This window comes from Pelodiscus sinensis, chromosome 18, assembly GCF_049634645.1.
Source record: "Pelodiscus sinensis isolate JC-2024 chromosome 18, ASM4963464v1, whole genome shotgun sequence".
Lineage (NCBI taxonomy): Eukaryota > Metazoa > Chordata > Testudines > Trionychidae > Pelodiscus > Pelodiscus sinensis.
In genome coordinates this window covers 21,689,559-21,713,612 of record NC_134728.1, presented here as the reverse complement: position 1 = coordinate 21,713,612, position 24,054 = coordinate 21,689,559, and the positions used below count along the sequence as shown (strand labels likewise).

General features: G+C 41.6%; 1 protein-coding gene across 9 annotated transcripts in view; it reads left to right on the top strand.

Annotated features, from left to right (window-relative positions):
• Positions 1 to 24,054, top strand: part of NCOA3 (nuclear receptor coactivator 3) — a 182,331-nt gene that overhangs the window by 138,022 nt on the left and 20,255 nt on the right. For all 9 annotated transcript variants that reach the window (XM_075901559.1, XM_075901554.1, XM_075901553.1 and 6 more), the window contains 11 exons: positions 3,289 to 3,389; positions 4,581 to 4,755; positions 6,340 to 6,528; positions 6,700 to 6,801; positions 11,539 to 11,679; positions 16,159 to 16,306; positions 16,839 to 17,227; positions 17,742 to 18,607; positions 20,689 to 20,824; positions 22,572 to 22,763; positions 23,284 to 23,520. In XM_075901559.1, the coding sequence (XP_075757674.1) occupies positions 3,289 to 3,389; positions 4,581 to 4,755; positions 6,340 to 6,528; positions 6,700 to 6,801; positions 11,539 to 11,679; positions 16,159 to 16,306; positions 16,839 to 17,227; positions 17,742 to 18,607; positions 20,689 to 20,824; positions 22,572 to 22,763; positions 23,284 to 23,520 (2,676 nt within the window). The remainder of the gene's footprint in view (positions 1 to 3,288; positions 3,390 to 4,580; positions 4,756 to 6,339; positions 6,529 to 6,699; positions 6,802 to 11,538; positions 11,680 to 16,158; positions 16,307 to 16,838; positions 17,228 to 17,741; positions 18,608 to 20,688; positions 20,825 to 22,571; positions 22,764 to 23,283; positions 23,521 to 24,054) is intronic.

Here is a 24,054-nt window from a genome sequence, read left to right as displayed (position 1 = left end):
GGTATGGCCTGCCGATTCCAGCCGATGGAAGCAGCAGAGAAACCTAGCTCCCCCCCAGCCATGGGAGGGGGAGCGCTTCTTCCCCATAAGCTGGATCGGCTTGGGGCTTGCTTTCCTCCCACCCCACCCCCATCCTTGTGAGGGCAAGACTGGAGGGCCAGCATGGGCTGCCTGCTGCAGTGTGAAGGAGCTAGGGCTGAGCTCAAGCTACGGACCACCTGGAAGTTCAGAACCACTGGGTTAGTGGGACTAAATCCAGTGCTTGAAGTGGAGCAAGTGCTTAACACTCTTTATAAATAAGGAAGTTTCCGGAATCAGGGCCTAACATTGTTGGTTGTTCAAAGTACACCATTTGTTATTAGCTTCCTTAAACTATTTAAACATGCAATAAAAGCTTAAAATAGCTCTAAAAGCAGTTCTTCAAAACATAGATGGACTAGTTGCCAACTAAGGATGTTAAATTTAATCAACTAATCGAATAGTTGATGTACCTGACGGCTCTTATTACATTTCAAAGGCGGAAGCGCCGCAGTACGTTTCAAAAGCAAAGCGCTGCTGGGAGCGCAGGGACATCTAGGGACTCAGACAGTCCTGTCCCTTGCCCTGCTCGTGCTACATTTCAAAGGTGGAAGCCCCGCCAGTTCCCAACTGCGCCCCTGTCCCTTCTCCCCACAGAGACAGTGCTAGGTGGAACAAGCTTTTAAGCTGGCTTCCCCAAGCACCGGATCCTGCCCTCCCTTGCTGCCTCTGTCTGATAGAGGCAGCAAGTGGGGGGTAGGAGGGGGGGGCGTATGGGGAGAGAGGAAGTGACTAGTTGAGTCACTAGTCTATTATCCTATAAGCATTTGCTTATTGGATAGTTGACTAGTCACTTACATCCCTCTTGCCAACTGGGATAGTCTACTGCCCATTAATTAAAAGTTTACTGCCAACTTGGGTGGTTTGAAATTAATTTATAAAAGAAACTCAGTTTCTGATAAAGCACCGTTTCAGAACAATGTCCTGAATTTTTAAATTATTTTTTAAAATGTGTTGCATTTTTGTGTCTTTGCTGCTCCCTTTTTCATATTTGAAAGCCTTTCTAGCAAGGGAAAATAACGGGGGTCCAATACAGTCAGACTGCAACTAGCTGACAGTGTGACCAATTAAAAAGTGCCAGTAATGGTAGACAAAAATGTAAGTGCAAAACCCCCACTGAAAAAACAAGCCAACCAACTTGGGGGGAAAAGTAGAGGAACATCTATTTCACTAATGTCCTACGGTTACAGTAACCTTAAATTTTACTTGTAACAATAGTAATTTTTTAGAGAAATATTGTTTCATTTTCTGTTTCGCCCTAAACCTTGTAAATGCAAGGCATATGCTAATAGAAGTGACTTCAAAAAATTAGATTATATATCAGGCTTATGCCAGTTCCTTGAGTTTCCACTCAGTAGTAAATTATATTAGCCTGCTGGAATATATAGTACATTGTACCTAGAATGGTATACAGTAAAACTCCATTGGTCCAGCATCCAATGCTCTGACATTCCTGATGGTCCGGCACCATCAGAAACTTGGAACTGCTCCAGCTGCCGGACAATTGGAGATGCTCTGCGCCCAGCTTCCCCGATTCAGCTGCTGCTGAAACTGACCAGCAGCTGAATCGAGGAAGCCAGGGTGCTGCCGGGTTGGTCCCGTAGCGCTGCCCCTCTGGGCTGCGGGACCAACCCGGCAGCACCCCAGCTGCCTTTGGGGATGCCTGGGGAAGAGCAGCTGGAGTGCTGCCGGGTTGGTCCCGCAGCACTGAAAGGCGGCGCTGTGGGCCCAACCCGGCAGCACCCCGGCTGCTGTGCCCCAGGCATCCCCAAATCAGCCGCTGCTGAAACTGACCAGCGGCTGACTCCAGGAAGCCGGGGGCAGAGGTGCTCTGCCCCAGGCTTCCTGGAATCAGCCACTGGTCAGTTTCAGTAGCAGTTGAATCGGAGACGCCTGGGACAGAGCAGCAGGGGTGCCGAGGGATGGCGCTACGGGACCAACCCAGCAGCACCCCAGCTGCTCTGTCCCAGGCATCTCCAAGAGCAGCTGGGGTGCTGCCGGGTTGATCTGGCAGCGCCGAAGGGCGGCGCTACCGGACCAACCCACCAGCACCCTGGCTGCTCTGCCCCAGGCGTCCCCGATTCAGCTGCTGCTGAAACTGACCAGCAGCGGCTGAATCGGGGACGCCTGGGGCAGAGCTGGACTATCAGAAGGGGGGGCTATGAGGAGTATGGGATGGCATCCCCCCCCACCCCACCCCACGCCCCTCATACCGCCCCCTTCTGATAGTCCGGCATATTTGATAATCTGGGTCCTAAAGGTGCAGGATTATCAGAAGTTTACTGTACTTCCAAATTCTGCTTTGTCTGCCATGTTGGAACATGGTTTTATTTTTTAAAGTAGCCTTAATTGGTATTTTGGATGTACTTTCCCAGTGGAACTATTCCTGCTTTATTGTGCACTTGACTGGTTGATGATCTTCCTCTGATACATTAAACTCCTGTTGTAGTATACTTAAACAGCCACCGTGTGTCACAGTAATATTTTGCTGCTTGTTTTCCATTACTTTACTGGTGGTTTTATGTTTATCTCCCCCCCCCCCCCCCCCCCCGGTTGTAACTAACTTATTTATTGGTATATTTTAGGTTATAAATGTTGAAAATGTTTTTTAATTATTGACTTCAGATATGATTAAATAATCTGCAGAACGCCAAGTGAGAATTTGTTTTCAGCCTTGTGTTTTCATTTGGATCCAAAAATACAATTAAAGAGCAAATCATACATTCTGAATGTTAAATAGGGTTACTTTCTAGACTTAAGTCTTAACATAATTTAAAATGTTTATGCTCTACATGGTTATATAGGAAAAAGGTGCGAATTAGAAAGCTTTTCATTAGATTGAAAAGTTTGTGTTGGCCAGCCAAAAGTGACCAAAAGACAGTTGTTTCATAAAGCAATCATCTTCCCAGTGGAAGAAGTTTTGTCATGGAAAATGTGGTAATCATATGATAGATTCCCAGATTTGCTAGGTGCTTTCAAATTCACAGGAAAACACAAACCATGCCCTGAAGTTCCAACTCTGTTTTTTTTAAAAAAAAAAGCATCTTACTTCCTCTGTACATATATTTGTAACATTAATTACATGATTTCATTTACAGTTTCATTGCTAATTCTCAGGCTTCATGGAATGCAGCAACTAACCTCAAAAATATATTTCTATGCTTCCGCATATAAAATGGTTCTTTTTTGAAAACTTGTCTTTGTTTTTAGGAAAAACATCATCCAGTGATGATGATGTACAGAAGGCTGATGTATCTTCTACAGGTCAAGGGGTTATTGATAAGGATTCATTGGGACCTCTTTTACTACAGGTAAATGTAAAGGATGCCCTAGTTGGTACAACAAAATGGGAATTGATCTTGCATGTTCTTAAGCAATAGATTGTGACAACTTTGAGAAATGCCAGCAGTCCGACAACAAAAATTAGTGTGCAATGGAAATGTAGCAAATTGCTTTAAAAGATCAAGAAATAAAATTCATCATTGTTTTCTCAACTCTGCTGAAGCAGTTCAGAAGGATTCAAAATCAGTTAGCATTTGGATCTGCCTTAACATGCTGTTCATTTTTGTAGTAGTCCCAGTAAATGACTAATGAAATATATTGACTAGTCTTGGCATTCAAGGATTTTTTTCTTTTATCTCAGGAAATGGCCATGAAGGATTGTGGGTCACTTTCACAACTTTATGATAGTCTATATAGACCATGGGTGTGATTCTGGGAAGAAATGAGCACCTGAACTTCCACTGTCTTAAGAGGGAGTTATAGGCACAACATGGTGCTTCCTAAGATAATACGCCTTTGTGCAGTAGATGTTTGCTGCTGCCCTACTGTGCTGAGATTTCAGATTATGTAACAGTCTTAGGTAACATTTTTAAGAATTCTAAAAAGCAGCAAACCACTCCTACTGCTTAGTACACAAAGTAGCTGTGTCTGTTGTAGGCTGCTCCATTAGTCAGTAATGGAATATTTTCAGAGCTAATAATCTTAGAGTTATTCTAATACCTTTTCTGATTTGGGAATGCGTACATTGATTTTTTTTTTAAAGTGAGTAGTCTCTCTTCTTTAATGTCCTTCAGTGCTATTGAAAATATATTTTTAAGAAGGCTACTTCCCTTAAACACTACTCCTACTTCTTAAAGATCTTGTGGCAAATTTATATTCCTGACTTTGACTTCATTATATTATTATAGAAGTCATTGAGATGTCACAGATTCAGTGTTATATTTCCAGCCCAAAAGAGTTACAAACTAATTATCGCTATGTTAAGCTCAATAGTTGAAGAAACAAATGAACAAAGAGTTTCTAATATTCAGAAGCATTCCTTACAGTGAAAGTTTCTCTTTAAATAAAACTTGAAACTTTAACTCTTCTATTTAAAAAGCTAAGTAATTCTTCTAAACTACAACATTTTATCTCCCACTTTATTTTTAAAATTAACTGTATTAGCAAGTCTGGTATTTTTCTGTATGTGTTTATAATATGTTGTTGAAATATATTTTTAGGCATTGGATGGTTTCCTGTTTGTAGTAAATCGAGATGGGAACATTGTGTTTGTATCAGAAAATGTCACACAGTATCTGCAATATAAACAAGAAGATTTGGTTAATACAAGCGTCTACAGTATCTTGCATGAAGAGGACCGAAAAGACTTCCTTAAAAATTTACCCAAATCTGCAGGTAATAAAATCTTTACCTAGGTTCTCAGACTTCTTTAAAAAACAAACAAACAAACAAACAACTTCCAAAGTTAATTACATTACAAAACTAATCTTTAAGTCACAGCTATCACTTGCCTTGAGGTTTAGAATATAACTTTATATTAATTTTTTTAATTAAATTGATATGAGTATTGAAAATTGATTATTCATTCTTTGCTGTTGGCAGACTAGCAAAAGAATAAAAACAATATACCATAACCAGGATTATGGTTTTAAAGCCATCAAAAAATATTTAAAATGTTGATTTCAAACTAGAAATTTTATAAACAACTAAATACGAGAAGTTAGGTGCAGATATTCATTATGTGTGGTTGTAGTGAACAAATGCCTAGGTTTATAGTGTGGCGTGTCTCTATACTTTGATAAATAAAGAGGGTTGGGCACATGAGGGTCTTTTGTCTGGTTCTAAGAGATTGATTATACATAAGGCTTCAAGTCTGTCATGAAAGTTATAGATTGTGACATTCTGGGACCTCTGTGACTTGTGCAGCAGCTGATATGACTGACCCCAGGTCTGCGGGAGCTGGGTAGCTCTTAGGCCAGCTGTACTGCCATCAAGGCCCCTTCTCCCCCAGTACCAGCAGCAGTCCTATAGTGCTCCGGAAGCTGTCCTTCCAAAGCACTGCAGATTTAGTCAGGGATATGTAGTACAAATAATGGATAGGTCACAGGCCATGAATTTTTGTTTTCTGCTCATGAACTGCCCTTTTACTACAAATACCCATGACTAAAATCTAGCCTTAATTTATGCATGGACTTGCTTATTCTAGAATACAAGTGCTTTATTCTGAAATGACTTAGTACGCTTCAAGTAAACTACTTCAGAATAAGGCACTTTTATTCCAGTATGAGAGCTTTCACACATGGAAGTAATCAAGAATAGCTGTTCCAGAATAACTCCGTGTGAAAACAGGCCCTAAAATAATTTAACTCAAATTCTTTCCACATCCCAATGAAGCTCTGGAAATCTGTTAACAGTTCAGCTTTGAAGTGTGTCTCCCCATTTTGAAGCAGAATATGTAGGTTCTTTAGACCTTCTGCTTTTCAAGTAGAAGCTGCCTGTCTGAACTCCATAAGCACTGTAGTTTTAAGCAAAAAGCGGATTATATGGTTTCAGAATCTTATAACTGTGTCGCTAAACATCTGAGGTTTGAAGTCTGTGAACAAATCTTCCCAAAAAGCCTTCTGTTATTCCAAGAATATCAGTTTGGAACTACTGGGTTTTATTTTCTTTTGGCAAGGAATGACTTTTTACGTTCCCTTTTGACTGGGGCTGAAAGAGATGACATTTTCTCACTTGGCAGTAAAGAACACTATCCTCAAAATATTATTATAATGGCCTTTTGACAAATCTTTTTGAAGTGTTATGGTATCTTCAAAAATCAGAGACCGGGTGGGTTAAATATCTTACCATACTCACCTTTTCTCTCTAATATCCTGGTATCAGCACAACTACAATAACACTATACACTTAATAATCAGCCAATTAAGAATTAATTTTATCTTAAAATCTTAATGAATTTTTATGATTATTTTCTTTTAGTTAATGGAGTTGCTTGGACCAATGAAACACCTAGACAGAAGAGCCATACATTTAATTGCCGTATGTTGGTAAAAGCATCTCATGATCTTTTGGATGATTTGGGCAGCAGCCAGGATTCACGTCAGAGATACGAAACCATGCAGTGTTTTGCTTTATCTCAGCCCCGAGCTATGATGGAAGAAGGAGAAGGTAAATAACTGTAGTTATTTACTACATAATATATATTATGAAGCCTGGGGATTCAGAACTTCATATTTTTTAATAATTTAAGAGCTAAATGCAAAATCCTCAAATCTTGTCTCCCATATTATGCCTTTATCTTAATATAGAATACAGATTAAAGTAACTCTTTTATTGCAGATTTGCAGTCTTGTATGATTTGTGTGGCACGTCGCATTTCTACAGTGGAAAGGGTATTTTCAACCAACCCAGAAAGTTTTATTACGAGACATGACCTTTCAGGTGAGAAATCCACTGGAGGTGCAGGTTATAGATGGCTCCTCTTTGTTGATTTTCTTTTCTTATGTATAAAGTAATTTATGGCAGATAAGTTTTAATGCTTATACTGTTGCATCTTCCTTTAACTTGGTAATATTTCAAATTATTTACCTTCCATTCTCCTCCAATAAACACCTCAGGAATACTTCTAATTATATATCAAATCAGTGAAGATTCATTGAGAGAATTTCTCATTCCTTCTGTAACATCATGAAATGTTTATAGACTTCTGTGTCATTTAAATTTGAAATATTTAAACACATTTTTGGGCAGTTTTTTTTCTTTCATGTGCCAGTTACCTGCAGCTCCTATTGATTTCAGTGTAGTTCTTTATACTCTCTGCAAACGGTGCTGTCAGGGTCTCTCTTTGGTTGCCTAAAACCAGTGAAAGCCAAAATTCTTATATACTTTTGAGAATTTTGCCATTAACCCCTGGATACTTTGATTTCCTTATGTAAAACTACAAGATTTACCTTCAGGACAAGGATGTGGTGGGTGCAGGAGTCAAGGGCAATGACTTGGGGATGTGGGGGCATCTCTAGGCTGGGAGTGTGGGGATGCAGGAATCAGGGTTAGGAGTGAGGAGCGCTTGGGGCAGGGGGCTGTGTATGTGGGGGGAGGTGCAGGAATCAGGGTTTGAGGCGAGGAGGGCATCAGGGCAGGGAGTGGCTGTGTGTGAGGATGCAGGACTCTGGTTTTGGATGCGAGGAGGGACTCAAGACTGGTGAGGCAGGGGGTGCAGGAGCCAGCAGGGGCCGCAGTGGCTTCCTGAGGCAGTCCGTGGTGCGGGCTGCACTGCCTGGGCAGTGGCTCTCTGGTGCTGGCCATGACAGAAGCCATGCTGCCCAGGGGGTGGCCGGGAAGATTAACTCCATCACTGCCCCCTGCTGAACACACAAGTGTATAGACAGACACTCTCACTCAGACAAGCTCTCTCATACTTATAGTAGATGATATGGTAATAACTTACCTCACTTTGGTGTTCAGAATTTATGTTCATAAAACACTTTGATATCCTTGCATGGGAGGGAGTGTATAAGTGCAGAGTTTGAATAGATGCTTAGAACAAATATGATTTCAGTGCCTAGATCAGGGGTCAGCAACCTACGGCACATGTGCTGTTAAGTGGCACACAAGATAATTTTCACTAGCACGCAAGCTTCCCCGCCTAATGTGGCATGAGGGGAACATTAGGCTTCTCCTCACCACGCGGCAGCAACTGCCTCCGTACCTCCCCACCAGAGAGAACTTAGGCGCACTGGGCACTTTGTCCGCAAGCAGCTGGGGTGGCTTCTGGTGGCGTGGTGTTTCCGGAGTTTAGATAATTTTTCAAGTCACACCACCATACATCACACAGCCCCCTCCTTTCCCCCTCGGTACTGCCTCTGCCAGGTGGGGACCTGGTCTGGCCACACCATCTCCTCCTCTATCTCCAGGCAACCACTTGTTGTTACAGCGACTGCTGACACTGCAGGGGAGGCAGCCAGGTCTGAGGCAAAACCCTTAGCGCTGCTGCTTCAGCCACAGGAGGGGCTGTGCAAAGCCCAGCTGGTTGCTGCAAGGCGGGGACACTCTGGCTGCTCTCTCTCCCCCCTCCACATTCCACTGGGTGAGCAGCAGCTCGTGGAGCTGCTCGCTCTGCCACTCTCCACTGCGAGCTGGGTTTGGTAGGGAAGGTCAGGGCTTTCTTCACTCACCCTTTTCCCCCTCCCCCTCCTCACATGCCCTTCGAGTGGGAAGCCCAGAGTTGGTGTTGCAGCCTCGCAACTGTGTGGGCTTGCTGCTGCGGGGAGGGTGGGGGCTGAGCTCCCTCCCCCTTCCCCTCCCCACTCCACACCACTGGGAGAACAGCAGCACAGTGATATGTGAGGCTTTTCCTCACAGCAAGGGGGTGTGAAGCCAGGTAAACTTCCTTCCTCCTGCCCAGACCCCCACATTCCAATTCCCCTTACTCACTCTCTTTCCATTGCCAAGACCCCACATCCCTGGCTTGCTACAGTACCTCCCTTGCTCCTGCTCAATCCACTTGGCCAGACACCCTACTCCTAGCTTGTTTGGGTACCCTACCTCCCACTCGGACCACGCAACCTCTCCCCCTTCTGCACCTCACCTCCTTCCCAGATCCTGTTCCCCATCCCTACCCCACTTGTGGGCACTCTTGTCTTGCACACTGAATCCCTCCTTTTTTGTCCCTACCCCAGAGCCTAAGGGGATCCATAAAATCCACTAACTCCAGAACCCCAGAAAGGTAAATCTGGCCTATGGGAAACCCTGAACCTCAGTCCTCCCTGTCCCTTCCCCTTACCTTATGAGGCTGGAGCACTAGAGGAGGTGTCTAAATTGGAGGCTGCATCAGTGAGGGTTGGGGTTTTTTGTAGGAGTGTTTTTATTTCTCACTTGTATGGTCCCCAAGGGTATGTCTACACTACAAAGTTAATTCGAACTAACGGACGTTAGTTCAAATTAACTTTGATAGGCACTACACTAGCGCTCCGTTAGTTCGAACTTAATTCGAACTAGCGGAGCGCTTAGTTCGAACTAGGTAAACCTCATTCCACGAAGACTAAGCCTAGTTTGAACTGACTAGTTCGAATTAAGGGGTGTGTAGCCCCTTAATTCGAAATTGTGGGAGGCTAGCCCTCCCCAGCTTTCCCTGGTGGCCACTCTGGCCAACACCAGGGGAAACTCTATGCCCCCCTCCCGGCCCCGGACCCCTTAAAGGGGCACGGGCTGGCTACGATGCCCGTGCCAGGTGCAAGCCTGCCAGCACCCAGCTAGCAGATCCTGCACCTGGCACGGCTCGAGCCAGCCACCCGATGCCCCCTAGCCCTCCCCCTCTTCCCGGGACCAGGCTGGCGGCTCCTGGGAGCTTGCCCAGGACTGCAAGAGGCAGGCACCTGCCTGGTCCAGTGCAGACATCGTGGTCCTCATCCACGACCTCCGCACTAGGCACAGGAAAGTGGCCGTCTAGGGCAGGAGAGCTGCCAGCCTGGCCACCCAGGAGCAGGTTTGCATGAAAATCAAGGTGGTCCACTGAGACCCCCGACCCTGAGCTTAAAATGTCCATACTGGGTCAGACGAAAGGTCCATCTAGCCCAGTAGACTGTCTGCCGACAGCGGCCAACACTAGGGACCCTGGAGGGGATGGACCAAAGACAGTGACCAAGCCATTTGTCTAGTGCCATCCCTCTCCAGCCTTCCACAAACTTTGGGCAGGGACACCACTCCTACCCCCTGGCTAATAGCACTCCATGGACCCAACCTCCATCACTTTATCTCACTTCTCTTTAAACTCTGTTCTAGTTCTAGCCTTCACAGCCTCCTGCAGCAAGGAGTTCCACAGGTTGACTTATTTGCTTTGTGAAGAAGAACTTTCTGTTATTAGTTTGAAGCCTGCTACCCATTCCTTTCCTTTGGTGTCCTCTAGTCCTTCTATTATGGAAACTAATGAAGAACTTTTCTGTATGCACCCTCTCCACCCAGCTCATGCTTTTATAGACCTCTATCATATCCCCCCTCCATCTCCTCTTTTCTAAGCTGAAAAGTCCCAGTCTCTTTAGCCTTTCTTCATATGGGACCTGTTCCAAACCCCTCATCATTGTAGTTGCCCTCCCCTCTCCCAGCCTCTCTCTTCCCCTCTCCCACCTCCTTTTCCCAGTCTTCCCCAGTTCAATAAAGAGAGATTCTATTTTTGAACACAATTGTCCTTTATTTTGTACATCAGGAAGGGGGGCTAGGGCGGGGTAAGTGGAACGAGGTGAGGGAGGAATGGGGTACGAGCCCCCGATGGGGAGGACTGGGCTGGCTCTGCGGGCTTCTGGGGGTGGAACCTCTCCTGCAGCCCCCCAATTGCCCCCTCTCCCCAGATGGCAGCCTGCAGCAAGTGCAGCCGGTCTGATGGCCGAGTGCTGTGATGTGCCCAGTGTGGGTACTCCGGGAAATCCAAGCCAGGACTGCTTTGCAAGCGGGGCACCCCTGAGAACTGTCTGTCCGGGGTGGGGGTCGTGTCCCTTTAAGCACAGCCCTTGGCTAGCCTGAGACAGCAGCTCCACGCTCTAAGTCCTCATCTGATGTCCTGCTGGCACTGCTTCCGGCCATCCTTAACCCCGGTTCAGGATCCACTGTGTGTGGACATGCTAGTTCGAATTAGCAAAACGCTAATTCAAACTAGTTTTTTAGTCTGGATGCATTAGTTCAAATTAGCTTAGTTCGAATTAACTAATTCGAACTAAGTTAGTTCGAATTAGCGCTGTAGTGTAGACATACCCCAACTGATTTTTCTGTGGGTCAGTGGCCCCTGACACAAAAAAGGTTCCCCACCCCTGCCATAAATAAAGAAAACATTGAAACCTTTTGTGTTGGACATAAATTAATATTTTACTTTATTTTAAATGAAATTTGATAAACTAACATGGGAATTTAAAATGCCTAATCTGTTTAATAATTTAAATTAAACCGTTCTCCCTGTCTGCAGCTGGTTCAAAAAATATGGTCACCACATCCAGCCTCCCCCTGTCCTGCCCTCTCCCCCACCCATCATGTAGCTCAATGCTAGATGCTACAATGACGGCTATGTTCTAAAAATATATAATTAAAATATTAGGTGACTTCTGAAATACTAATCTGTATTTTTAATATTATATTTACATTTAAAATGATAGGGACTCTATGACTCTCTTAGATTTTTCTTTCCTGTGACAGGTAAACTCGTCAATATAGATACAAACTCATTACGGTCTTCCATGAGACCTGGCTTTGAAGATACAATCCGTCGGTGTATTCAGAGGTTTTTATGCCATAATGATGGACAGTCCTGGTCAAACAAACGCCACTATCAAGAAGGTAGCTCAGACTGCAGTGTTTAGTATACTATGGTCTCTCTTTTTAATTTCAGTTGTGTGTGTATATGTACATATTTTCATATTTATGAACTGAAGGATGGTAAGATCTAAGATCTCTAATAGAGCGGGTTTGGTATAGCAACTGCTTTGCTGTTCAAGTATGTCCCTTGGTAGTTTTTATGAAATATACCAAACAGACTTTCTCATAGACTGAACTGATCTCTGTCCACAAGACAGGTACAACAGGAAAGCAGCAGATTAAGTCATGCTTCCTTAATGAGCTGCTGGCATGCCTGTACATTGACTTGTAGGGGTTCACTTCTAGCAAGGAAGGATAGCTTATCTGTTAGCTTCTGTCAGCTTCTGTGCTTATTATGAAAAGGATTCTGACCTAATTACATAAATATGTTTACCCAACTCAGCTGGAAAATTTTCAGGGACATGAGCCATTTTAAATAACTAGATATTAGAGTTGACCGAAAAATGGAATTTTCATCCTGCAGGAAATATAGAATCCTGGGAATTTTGTTTCATCCTAAAATTGTGACAGTGAAATCTTGGAATTTTTCATACATGTTCTAAGATAAACACGTTTTGGGCTTGTATATTACATTATTATTCATAATGTAATGTAAAACACAATCAAAATGAGATGTTTCAATTTTACCTTATTGAACTATTTACCGTATATACTCGAGTATAAGCCGAGTTTTTCAGCACAGTTTTTGTGCTGAAAAATGCCCCCCTCGGCTTATACTCGAGTCAGCATCTCGAGAACTGAGGCGGGCGGGCTCAGCGCGTCTCTGCCGCTGGCCGGGTCTAGCCGGGTCTAGCCCCGGAAGTCGGGGCGAAAGCTGCTCCGGTGCCCCTGGTCTGCTGGAGACCGTCTCCAGCAGACCAGGGGCACCGGGCGGGTTCCCGCGCTTCTGAGGCTTTGCCAGAGCAAAGCCTCAGAGGCGCGGGACCCCCCGCGGCTGCGGCTTCAGTCCGGGTCCCCAGCAGACCACAGCAGACCACAGGCTCCCGGACTGAAGCCGCAGCCGCGGGGGGTCCCGCGCCTCTGAGGCTTTGCTCTGGCAAAGCCTCAGAAGCGCGGGAACCCGCCCGGTGCCCCTGGTCTGCTGGAGACGGTCTCCAGCAGACCAGGGGCACCGGAGCAGCTTTCGCCCCGACTTCCGGGGCTAGACCCGGTATCTATCTTCATTTTTTACATTTACCAGTAGCTGCCTCATTTTCTACCCTAGGCTTATACTCGAGTCAATACTTTTTCCCAGTTTTTTGGGGTAAAATTAGGTGCCTCGGCTTATATTCGGGTCGACTTATACTCGAGTATATACGGTAGATAATTTCCAGTCGAAAATATCTAGTAAATCAGTAAATTCCCATGAAACACTTGATTTTTGTCAGATCACTATTTTTCCATGAAAGTTTTTTTGGAAATTTGTTTACTTTCACTGATAGGTATTATTTATTGCATCACACTTGAGCGTGATTTGAAGATTGACATGTCTAAACCTCTTTTTTGGAATCAAAGTAGGCCATTGATAAATGCATCAGCAGTTTTAGAGTTCTGACAGTTCTGTATAGTCAGCACAAAAAAACTGCAGCAAAAATTATATTCAAGGAGGTGAATGAGGAAATATCTTAACCAATTAGTGATTATTATTGAAAATTCAAAGGAGAGGAAAGATTCCAGAGGATTGGATGAGGGGAAGTATATTGCCCATCTGTTTAAAAAGGGAAATAAAGTCAATCTGGGGAATTACAGACCAGTCAGTTTAACTTTCAGTACCCAGAAAGATAATGGAACAAATAAGCAATCCAATTTGGAAACACCTAGAAGATAATAAGGTGATAAATAAGTCAATATGGATTTGTCAAGAGCAAATAACTTCAAACCAACCTAATAGTTGTCTTTGTCAGGGTGAAATGCCGTGTGGTTAGGGGAAAGTGGTAGATGTGGTGTATCATGACTTTAGTAAGGCTTTTGATACTAACTCATGTGGCCTTCTCATAAATAACTAGAGAAACAGTCTAGATGTAGGTATTCTAAGGTGGGTTGGAAAACATTTCTAGAGAGAGGTTTTATCAGTGGTTAATAGTCAAGATGAAAGTACATATTGAGTGTTTCCTTTGAATATCTTCATCAATGGCTTTGATAATGGCATAGAGAGTACATGTATAAAGTTTTCAGATAATACCAAATTAGGACGTGTTGGTGCTTTTTGAGTGTAGGATTGTAATTCAATATGATCTGGAAAAACTGGTTTAAAATAAATAGGATAAAATTCAGTAAAGACAAATACAAAGTACTCCATTTAGAAAGGAACAATGAACTGCACACATCAAAATGGGAAATGACTGCTTAAGAAGGAGTACTGCCAAAAGGGTCCTTAAGGTTATAGTGGATCACAAGCTAAATGAATCAGTAGTGTACCACTATTGCAAGAAAAGTGGTCATTCTGAGAGGCATCAATAGGAGCGTTGTAAGCAAAACACATGAAGTAGTTATTCTACTCTATGCTGGACTGACAAGGCCTGAACTGGAGTATTGTGTCCACTTCTGGGCACCACATTTCAGGAAAATATGGACAGATTGGCAAAAGTCTTGAGGAGAGCAACAAAAATGATTAGAGGTCTAGAAAATGTCATGTGCAAGGAAAGATTGAAAATATTGGGTTTGGTTAGTTTGGAGAAGAGAAGATTGAAGGAGGACATTTTTCATGTACAGGGCATGCCTATAAATTGCACTGGTATACATCGGTTCCGCATTAGCATTGTTATAAGTCCTCCCATTCCCTGCTCTTGTATCATGCAACTCTCCCCCTCCCCATTTATGCAAATGGAATCAGCTATGGAAAAAAATTTCCCCGCTTTACGTTGTTTCGCTATACATCCACATTCCAAAAAACCTGGATGTATCTTGGATATACAGCAGGGATGCCCTGTACCTAAAAGGTTGTGAGGGAGGTGAAATTTTTTTCTTAATTTTGGACAATAGGACACGAAACAATGGGTTTAAATTGCAGCAAGAGAGGTTTAAGCTGGACATTAGGAGACTGTTAGGCTGTCACTAGACTGGCAAGTTTTTCCGCAAAATCATCTGCTTTTGCGGAAAAACTTGCCAGCTGTCTACACTGGCCACTTGAATTTCCGCAAGAACACTGACGATCTCATGTAAGATCGTCAGTGTTCTTGCGGAAATACTGTGCTGCTCCTGTTTGGGCAAAAGCCCTCTTGCGCAAATCATGGCTAAAATGGCGATCGGGGCTTTTTTGTGCAAAAGTGCTTTTGCGGAAATGTGTCCGTGCCAATCTAGATGCTCTTTTTCGAAAATGCTTTTAACAGAAAACTTTTCCGTTAAAAGCATTTCCGGAAAATCATGCCAGTGTAGATGTAGCCTTACTGTCAGGCTAGTTAAGTAGCAGAAGAAATTGCCTAGAGAGGTTTTGGAATCCTCGTCATTGGAGATTAGACAAACACCTATCAGGGATGGTCATGATAACTAGGCCCTTACCAAATTCACTGCCATGAAAAACACATCATGGACTGTGAAATCTGGTCTCCCCCCTCCCCTCCTCCCAATCTGGTGTTTTTGTGTGCTTTTACCTATTTTTTGAGGGGAGGAGGCAGGGTGTCATAGTATTGCTGTCCTTACTTCTGCACTGCCTTTAGAGCTGAGTGACTGTTGGCCACATGCCCAGCTTGATGGCAGCACCCTGCCATGATACTTTCTGCAATACTACTTTCTGGGTGGCTGGAGAGTGGCAGCTGCTGACTGGGGGCCCACCTCTTCAGGAAGAAGCACAGAAGAGTGACAGTACAATATCATGCCATCCTTACTTCTGTGCTACTAGTGATGGCTCTGCCTTCACAGTTGGGCTCCTGGCCAACAGCCACTGTTCTTCAGCTTTCCAGCTCTGAAAGTAGCACCTCTGCCAGCAGCAGTGCAGAAGTAAGGGTAGCAGAACTGCAACCCCACCTACAGTAACATAGCAGACCCTCCCTCCCCCAACTCTCTTTTGGGTTAGGATCCCTACTAATAAAATACCATAAAATTTCAGATTTAAATAGCTGAAATCATTAAATGTATTACTTTTTACATCCCATTACCATGAATAATTGACAAAAATGGACCATGTGTTTGGTAGGGCCCTGTATATTTCATTCTTAATCCTGCTTTGAGTACAGGGAACCGGATTAGATGACGTACTAAGGTCTCTTTTATTTTTACATGTAGGTGATTGTGTGTATTGATTTACTCCCCTCCTCTCCTCAGTCTCCTTTAGTCTTTGGGAACTCTAGCTGTATGTTCCAAGTCTTTGGATACCCATCCTGTATCACTTCTGTTTTATTTCTGTTTATCTAGTTTTTCAGCATATGAATCTGCTAAATATTTTGTTCAACAGTTATAGTGACACTTAGTTGGTCTTTGAAATACAAGAGGATTATCACTTTGCAATTGTGTTTTCCCTCGCAGCTTATATACAAGGCCATGCTGAAACTCCACTATATCGGTTCTCCTTAGCAGATGGCACTATAGTAACAGCACAAACAAAGAGTAAACTGTTCCGAAATCCAGTAACTAATGATCGTCATGGATTTGTCTCCACCCACTTTCTTCAAAGGTGAAATTAACATTGTTCATCTGGCAGCTTGAAATATTGTAGCTTTTCAAAACACATATTTGTATTGATACAACAGCAGTGTCCAAACTTACTGATCCTGACTTGCATACTTAAACTTCAGAAGTTTGAGCGTCAGAAGACATGCATAACCTGCCCTTTGGCTTCTGTCCCAGCCTCCCACCCCTGCAGTGCTGAAGATATGCTCGCCCTCCCCTACATGCAGTGCAGAAGTCACTAGTTCCACCCCACCAAGCAGAAGCCCCAAGTCTCTCAAACGCACACACACACCCTCAGTCCAGTAGGCAGAGAATGGGGAAGGACTTTACTCTTTTTTAATATTTGAATGAATGAGCAGCATGGACACTCGACTCAAGTTTACTGCGACCTTTGTTGACCTAGATTTATGCATTTCTTACAACTTTTTGAGCAATTATTAAATAATATTTTAAATTCTCTTTGTGGAACTTGATTGCTATAAAGTTTTAAATGTTTTTCTGTTGGGGGGTGGGATGGTGGTATGTTGAATTTGCAGAGAACAGAATGGATATCGACCAAATCCCAATCCAGTGGGACAAAACATCAGACCACCTACAGCTGGAAACACAAATTCTGTTGGTGCTATTACGAATATGTCACCAAGTCAAAGCATGTCAATGCAGAACAGAAACTATGGCATGGGAGATCCCAGCGTGATGGGACAGATGAGTGGCATTAGATATGTAGGACCTGGTAATATTGGACCGATCAGCTCTGGACCAGGAATGCAGTCCTCTCCTTATCAGAACAACAGTTATGGATTAACTATGAATAGTCCACCACATGGTAGTCCAAGCTTGACCTCCAGCCAACAGAACTTAATGATTTCTCCTAGGAATCGTGGGAGTCCAAAAATGGGTTCGCACCAGTTTTCTCCAGTTGCAGGTATTTCATTCTTGTGTTAAAATCTTCTCTACAGATTGCTTTTTGCTCCTGTATCTGAATTTGCTGATCTTTTAGATATATTATGATCCTGTAACATCTGAACCAGTAGTCCCTGTAGGCTGTGCACTTGAATGGCCACCCAGGAAAAATTCAGATGCCACCCAGCTGATTAGCAGACCACCCACAGCCAGCAGCATATGTTTCTACTGGTGGTGCATATATGCCTGGGTGCTTATAACAAAATTTATTCTGCACATGGATGGAAATAATTAGAGGGAATAATGATCTAAACCACTATACCTTAAGTGTAAAATACATAAAAAACGTTATGATGAGGGTATATTTAGAGGCACGGTAATTAATGCTAAAGTATTTATTTCTGTGGTGTGTATTTCAGTTCTTAATGTGCATGCTTAAATAGACTTATTTAGTATGTAACGGTATTCTGGCAAATAAATTCAAATGTAGATGTGATAACTTCTGTAATATAACAGTTGTAAAAACTCTGACACAGGTATGCACTCCCCAATGGGATCTGCTAGCAACACTAGCAACAACAGCTTCTCTAGCAGTTCTCTTAGTGCCCTTCAAGCCATTAGTGAGGGTGTTGGAACTTCCCTTCTATCAACACTTTCCTCACCGGGTCCAAAGTTGGATAATTCCCCAAATATGAATATAGCTCAGCAAAGTAAAATGGTCAACCAGGAATCAAAGAGCCCTTCTGGCTTGTATTGTGAACAAAGTCAAGTGGAGAGTTCCATGTGCCAGTCAAATAACAGGGACCTCCTTAGTGACAAAGACAGTAAAGAAGGACACTTGGAAGGGTCTGAGAGTCAGAGGGGACCAAATGAAAGCAAAGGACATAAAAAGCTCCTTCAGTTACTCACATGCTCCTCAGATGAGAGAGGGCATTCTACGTTGTCAAACTCACCATTGGACTCTGGGTGCAAAGAATCTTCTACCAATGTTACTAGTCCCTCAGGAGTCTCCTCTTCTACATCTGGAGGGGTCTCTTCCTCATCAAATGTGCATGGGTCCCTGCTACAAGAAAAACACAGGATTTTGCATAAATTGTTGCAGAATGGTAATTCTCCAGCAGAAGTAGCGAAGATCACAGCTGAAGCTACTGGTAAAGATACCTACCATGACTCCAGCAGTACAGCCACCTGTGTAGAAGGAACTATCAAACAGGAACAACTGAGTCCTAAGAAGAAGGAAAACAATGCTCTACTCAGATACCTACTAGACAAAGATGATGTAAAAGAAATGAAACCTAAGGTAGAAGGACTGGATAATAAAATGGGACAATGCAGTAGCTCCTCTATTCCTACTTCAAGTCAAGAAAAGGAAATCAAAATAAAAACAGAACCTTCTGAAGAGGTAGTGTATTTAACCTTGTACAGAAATTTTATTAATGAACTTACCAATATTTTTCTCATTAGTTAACAGCCAAAAAGGAGAACATTTAATTTTTCTATGTAAATATTTCCAAGACTCTACTGTGTAAACACAGTATAAAACATATGTTTAATTTTATAATCATTAACTAAGTACATATGACTTGAACAACAGTATGTATTGTAATAAAATCTGCTATACTGGTGTTCTTTGAATGATATTACTATTCAGCTATCAGCCGATAAATTAAGATAAAGTGTATTATGTGCTTTATTTAATATTAAATCTTTAAAATTTGCGATTTTTACATAGCATATATTTTCATGGATAATTTGGAAATTGCCAGCTGACTCAATTAATCAGTTGAGGGTGCTACAGTAGGAAGTAAGAGGATGACTGTAAATAGAGCTTATCCATTTTCTATATGCAATTTGGTTTAAAAATGTGTTTGGGAAATTTTCCTCTGATTCTATGATAGGAACACAGATGTGGTTCCAGTGAGGTTGCCTTCGATTACATTGGTGTAAAGGCAGGAATAATGCTTGTGAATCCTGTAAAGAAAGTGTATTCCTGAATATATATTACATGAGTTATGTTTTTCAGCACTTTAGATGTTTAAACAAACTTTGGGAATTTGCGGGGGGGAGGGCAGGGGAAATGCCTTCCAAAATCAACTTGAGTTATGCATACATATAATAGCCAAAGCTGATACTCTAATTGTTCCATAGAGGCAGACCCCTGTGTCTGACTGAAGACCCATTTCATCTTCAAATATTGCTTCTTATCCTAATTTAAAACACTATTTGAAAATATTGAACTCTGTTGAAATAAATCTGAATCGATGCTTCCGTACTCAAAAGCAGTACAAATGTAGGTAATCCTACAACTCATATGCACAGTGTGGCTTCTTATTGAAGTCAGTTTTGCTATTGAGAGGTTTTGTTCTTCCCAGAAGGACAGTCTATTTCCATATAGTATCTCGCACGTTTTGGGAACTATTTTAATATCAATAATGTTGACTTATTCATAGAGCAGTTTTTCAATATCTAAACATCCTAAAAAATGTTTTACATTTCTTAGTGACAACTTACTAAAAGTAGATGTAAACTAAACACCTTATTCCCATTGGAGAATAAAGGCAATTACCAATTGTTACGTAGCTTATATATACATACTCTCTTTAAATATCTGAGAAATTTGGAAAACTTGCATGGTGAGCTTATCTTGCAAACTAATATAGATCAATTTTGTTCAAACTATATGGCTATGTCTAGACTGCTCTATTGCACAAGAAAATATGCAAATGAAACAAAGCAATGAATATCGCCATCCATCATTTGCATACTTAATGAGCCTCCATTTTGCACAAGGGGCTTTTGCGCAAGAGCCATTCTGCCTGAAAAAAAGCAGCAGAACAACTCTTGCGCAAGAGGGTTTTTTTGCGCAAAATGGAGGCTCATTAAGTATTCAAATAAGGTGCAGCGATATTCACTGCTTCACCTCATTTGCATATTTTCTTGTGCAAGAGAGCACAGTCTAGATGTAGCCTATGTGCTTCAGAGACAAATTTTCCAAGAAAGGTAAGCATGAGGTTAATGGAAAATAAGTGCCTAATATGCACATATAGTTACTGTGATTGTGTACACAAACTGTTCATTAGTGCACTGAGTTACTGGCATGTAAATTTATAATAACTGTGACTATGAATTAATGCCCTTAGTGCTTCACTATAACATTCAAGCTTTTTATATAAATGCAGAGAAGTCTCCCAAATTTGAGATGCTAAAGATATTTGTGTTCAAGTGAATTATTTGTGTATCTACTCTATCTCTAAAGTTTTGCTTTTCCCAAACAAACAAGGAAACAGAAACAAACAAATCAAAATGCGCTAACCAAATATTGAATGCTGTCTGAAGAATTTTTTGGAAGCTGGCATTATGTTCTGAAATGTTATAATTGAATATATTGCTATGGGTTGTTAAGACTTGTGAAGGGCTAAATGGAAAGTTAAAGGATGAACAATGTGAGATTAAACAGTGTTTTGGTTTTTTTTTTCTTTCTAGATGAGTGGAGACTTGGATAACTTGGATGCAATACTGGGTGATCTGACTAGTTCTGATTTTTACCATAATTCTGTATCTACAAATGGGAGTAACCTTGGAACTAAGCACACATTATTTCAAGGAAATGCCCCCTTGGGTAAGGAAGTTCATTTAATTCCACTTTTCTCTAAGATTAGGTGCTATTGTGTGATTTGCTGTAATGTACATTTAACTCTTTTGCTTGAAGAAAGTTTTCTGATTTGGTAGGAAATCCGTCTACAGGAACAAGTTATATGTACGCAGCTAATCATCCATTGATAGATTTTATTTATATAACTAGTGTGAAGGAATATTATGAAATATCAGAGGACACTGACAATCCCTTTTCAGTCAGCATCTGAATTTTTTACTAAATTTTAAAAATTAATACAGAACTGTATATCTGAATTGTGAGCGCTGCCAAAGGCATGTCCATGTGTAGTTCTCTAGCACTACAAAGAGCCTCAAGAACTTTGTGTGCCGTACAAATGTTAAGTCAACTTCTCTTTGCTTTCCATTTCATGGTCTCTCTTGCACTCATTGAATGTTGCACTCTAGAAATCCACATATCAAAGAAAGTGGAAAAACTTTTTGTTACGAAAGGGGGAAATTGCAGATTAAAAGAAGGAACTAAAACCTTAACAGCTGTCTGGGGAAAGGCTAAGGGATGAATGGCAAACTTTTGATTGGCCACTGCTCTACCCAGATAGCTTCAGGCATGACCCATCTAATAAATACAACTTTTTTATTTCTGAAGAGCTGACCATCCCTACTAGTAGAGGAAGTGGGACTGAAGGTAAATATTGCTCGTGGGATACCACCAGTACCACTCCCACAGTGTTCTATATCTGTCTCAGTGCATAGATACTAGATAAGCACATTATGAAAGCTTGAAGTAGATATCACCTGGCAAGTAAGTTTACTCCTCTGACCAGTACATTTTTTGAGCCCTCCTGAGGAATGTCTGAGTTAACTAAATTTCATACTGGAGGTGAACCTTGTAGTTCTTTGTTTACTCTGAGGCAAGAATTTCAGAGTGTGAAACTAGTATGTATTTCAAAGGCAAACCAAAGAGAAGGGAACAGCATGGGTTTTGATAAAATACATAGGTTCCAGGTATGACACAGTAGGATGAGAATATGTTAACAAAGAGGTAATCTGACAGTGAATAAGATTGAAGAATCCAGTGGGATTCAGATGTTTAAGGGAACAGTAACTTTTAAGGGTGAAGAATAGAACCTTGCTTGCAATTAACATTATGAAGAGTGGTGAGTTGTACACTTATGAAAGGACCGGTAGTTTCCAGACTCATTCTCAGGAAACTTGGTGTATATGATGAATAAAGAACTGAAGACCCACACCAATGGATCAAGAGCATTAAATTGTAATACAGTATATGGCAAGTGAAAGAATCCTAGGTTGTAATTTAAAATGTTTTATCATATTACTAGAGCCCTGCAAATCTATGGATATCCACAGCTCAATTTTGAGGATACAGATGCAGATACAAATTTTGTATCTTAGAACCCTGCAAATGTGTGGAAATCCATTTTATATACACGGGTATCCATGAATGTGGATGCACATATCTGTGGATCGTTTTTGCGGATGCAGATACTAATTTTTTATCTGCGCAGAGCTCTATATATTACCGAGGGTCTAGAGACTTGTTTGTTTGGAGAAGAAGGTAGCTAACTATATTTTTCAGCAAGGACAAATGACACAGTAAAAATAACCGTTCATGGCTTGTTAAATGTGTAGCATAGTAGACTATAAATAGATATAATGTCTGTAAATCATCAGTAGGATGTTTTATTTCTTGTTTAAAGGTGTATTGTTGCAAGCATCTTTTAATTCTTTAACAGGTATGAGAAGTCCCCAATCTGTGCAGACTGTCCGTCCTCCTTTCAACAGAGCCATGTCTTTAGACAGCCCTATACCTGTGGGTTCAAGCCCTCCAGTGAGGAGTAATGCATTCTCCATGTTACAAAAGCAAAACATGATGGGTGGGAGTCCAAGAATGATTGAGAACCATGAAAATTTTGGAGCACATATGGGTTTGTTGATTACATACAAACAGATTTCATTATAATTGAAAATATTTAACCTTAAAATACTGTAACATTTTAATGTGTTTGAATTAGTTAAAAACCTGAATATATAAGAATGAGGCATACTAATCTTTAATATTTACAATCTAAATCATTAAACTGAATTTGAATAGCTGTTGTTGTCCATTGCTGGGGTTATTAGGGCAAAGCTGTATCCCATCTGTGTGTTCTTCTGGGACTTTCTTAGCTGAATTTTTTTTTTTAAAAAAAAAAGCTCTTTTGAAATACTGAATTGTCTTTTAATGTATGGTTGACATGACCAGTTCATATCCTTAATTTTGGCTAAATTAATGTGTTAAGAAGAAATGAAGCCTGCCATGACCCTATTTAATAGTAGTTCAGTAATCTGTTCTCTGCTCATTGACTGTCACTATAATTAGGGAGAAAATAGAAATGGTTCCAATAATAACATTAATCATATGTTCTATAGGACAAATAATCTTTTCTATGCTCTTCATTTTTCTAGGTGGACCCAACAGAAATATGGCTATGAATCAGCATCTGGCAGGAGACTGGGTTTTGCCAAACTCCAAGGTTAACAGACTGGAACCTACAAGTTCTAACTCATTGGTGAGACCAGGACCAGACTATAATCCATCCCTTCCCAGACCTGCAGTGAGTGGCTCCATGCCCGGATTGCCCATCCGGTCTAATAGCATACCTGGTACAAAACCAGTGCTACAACAGCAGATGATTAATATGAGTAAGCGCACTACATTTGTAAAAACCTATTTAATAAAATGCATAGTTGTTTGTTTATCAGTCATTCATAATAAAGATCCTTTTAATTTCAGTACCTGGATTTGTATCTAAAGATACATGCCTTGAGGCAAGCTCCATATTTTCCTCTTATGTTTGCAAACTGCCAGGTACACTGTAGCAAGTACCTTAATCTTACTGATAATTAATAATTCCAGACCAAGGAATATCATATTTTTTAATTGTTAGTTTGTTTGCTTATATTTGTTTGCTTAAATTATGATTCTAGGTTGTATTAACAGGTGTGTTGTAAGCAAAACTCGTGAAGTCATTCTGCCGCTCTACTCTGCACTAGTTAGGCCTCAGCTGGAGTACTGTGTCCAGTTCTGGGCGCCACATTTCAAGAAAGATGTGGAAAAATTGGAAAGGGTACAGAGAAGAGCGACAAGAATGATTAAAGGTTTAGAGAACATGACCTATGAAGCCAGGCTTCATGAACTGGGCTTGTTTAGTTTAGAAAAAAGAAGATTAAGGGGGG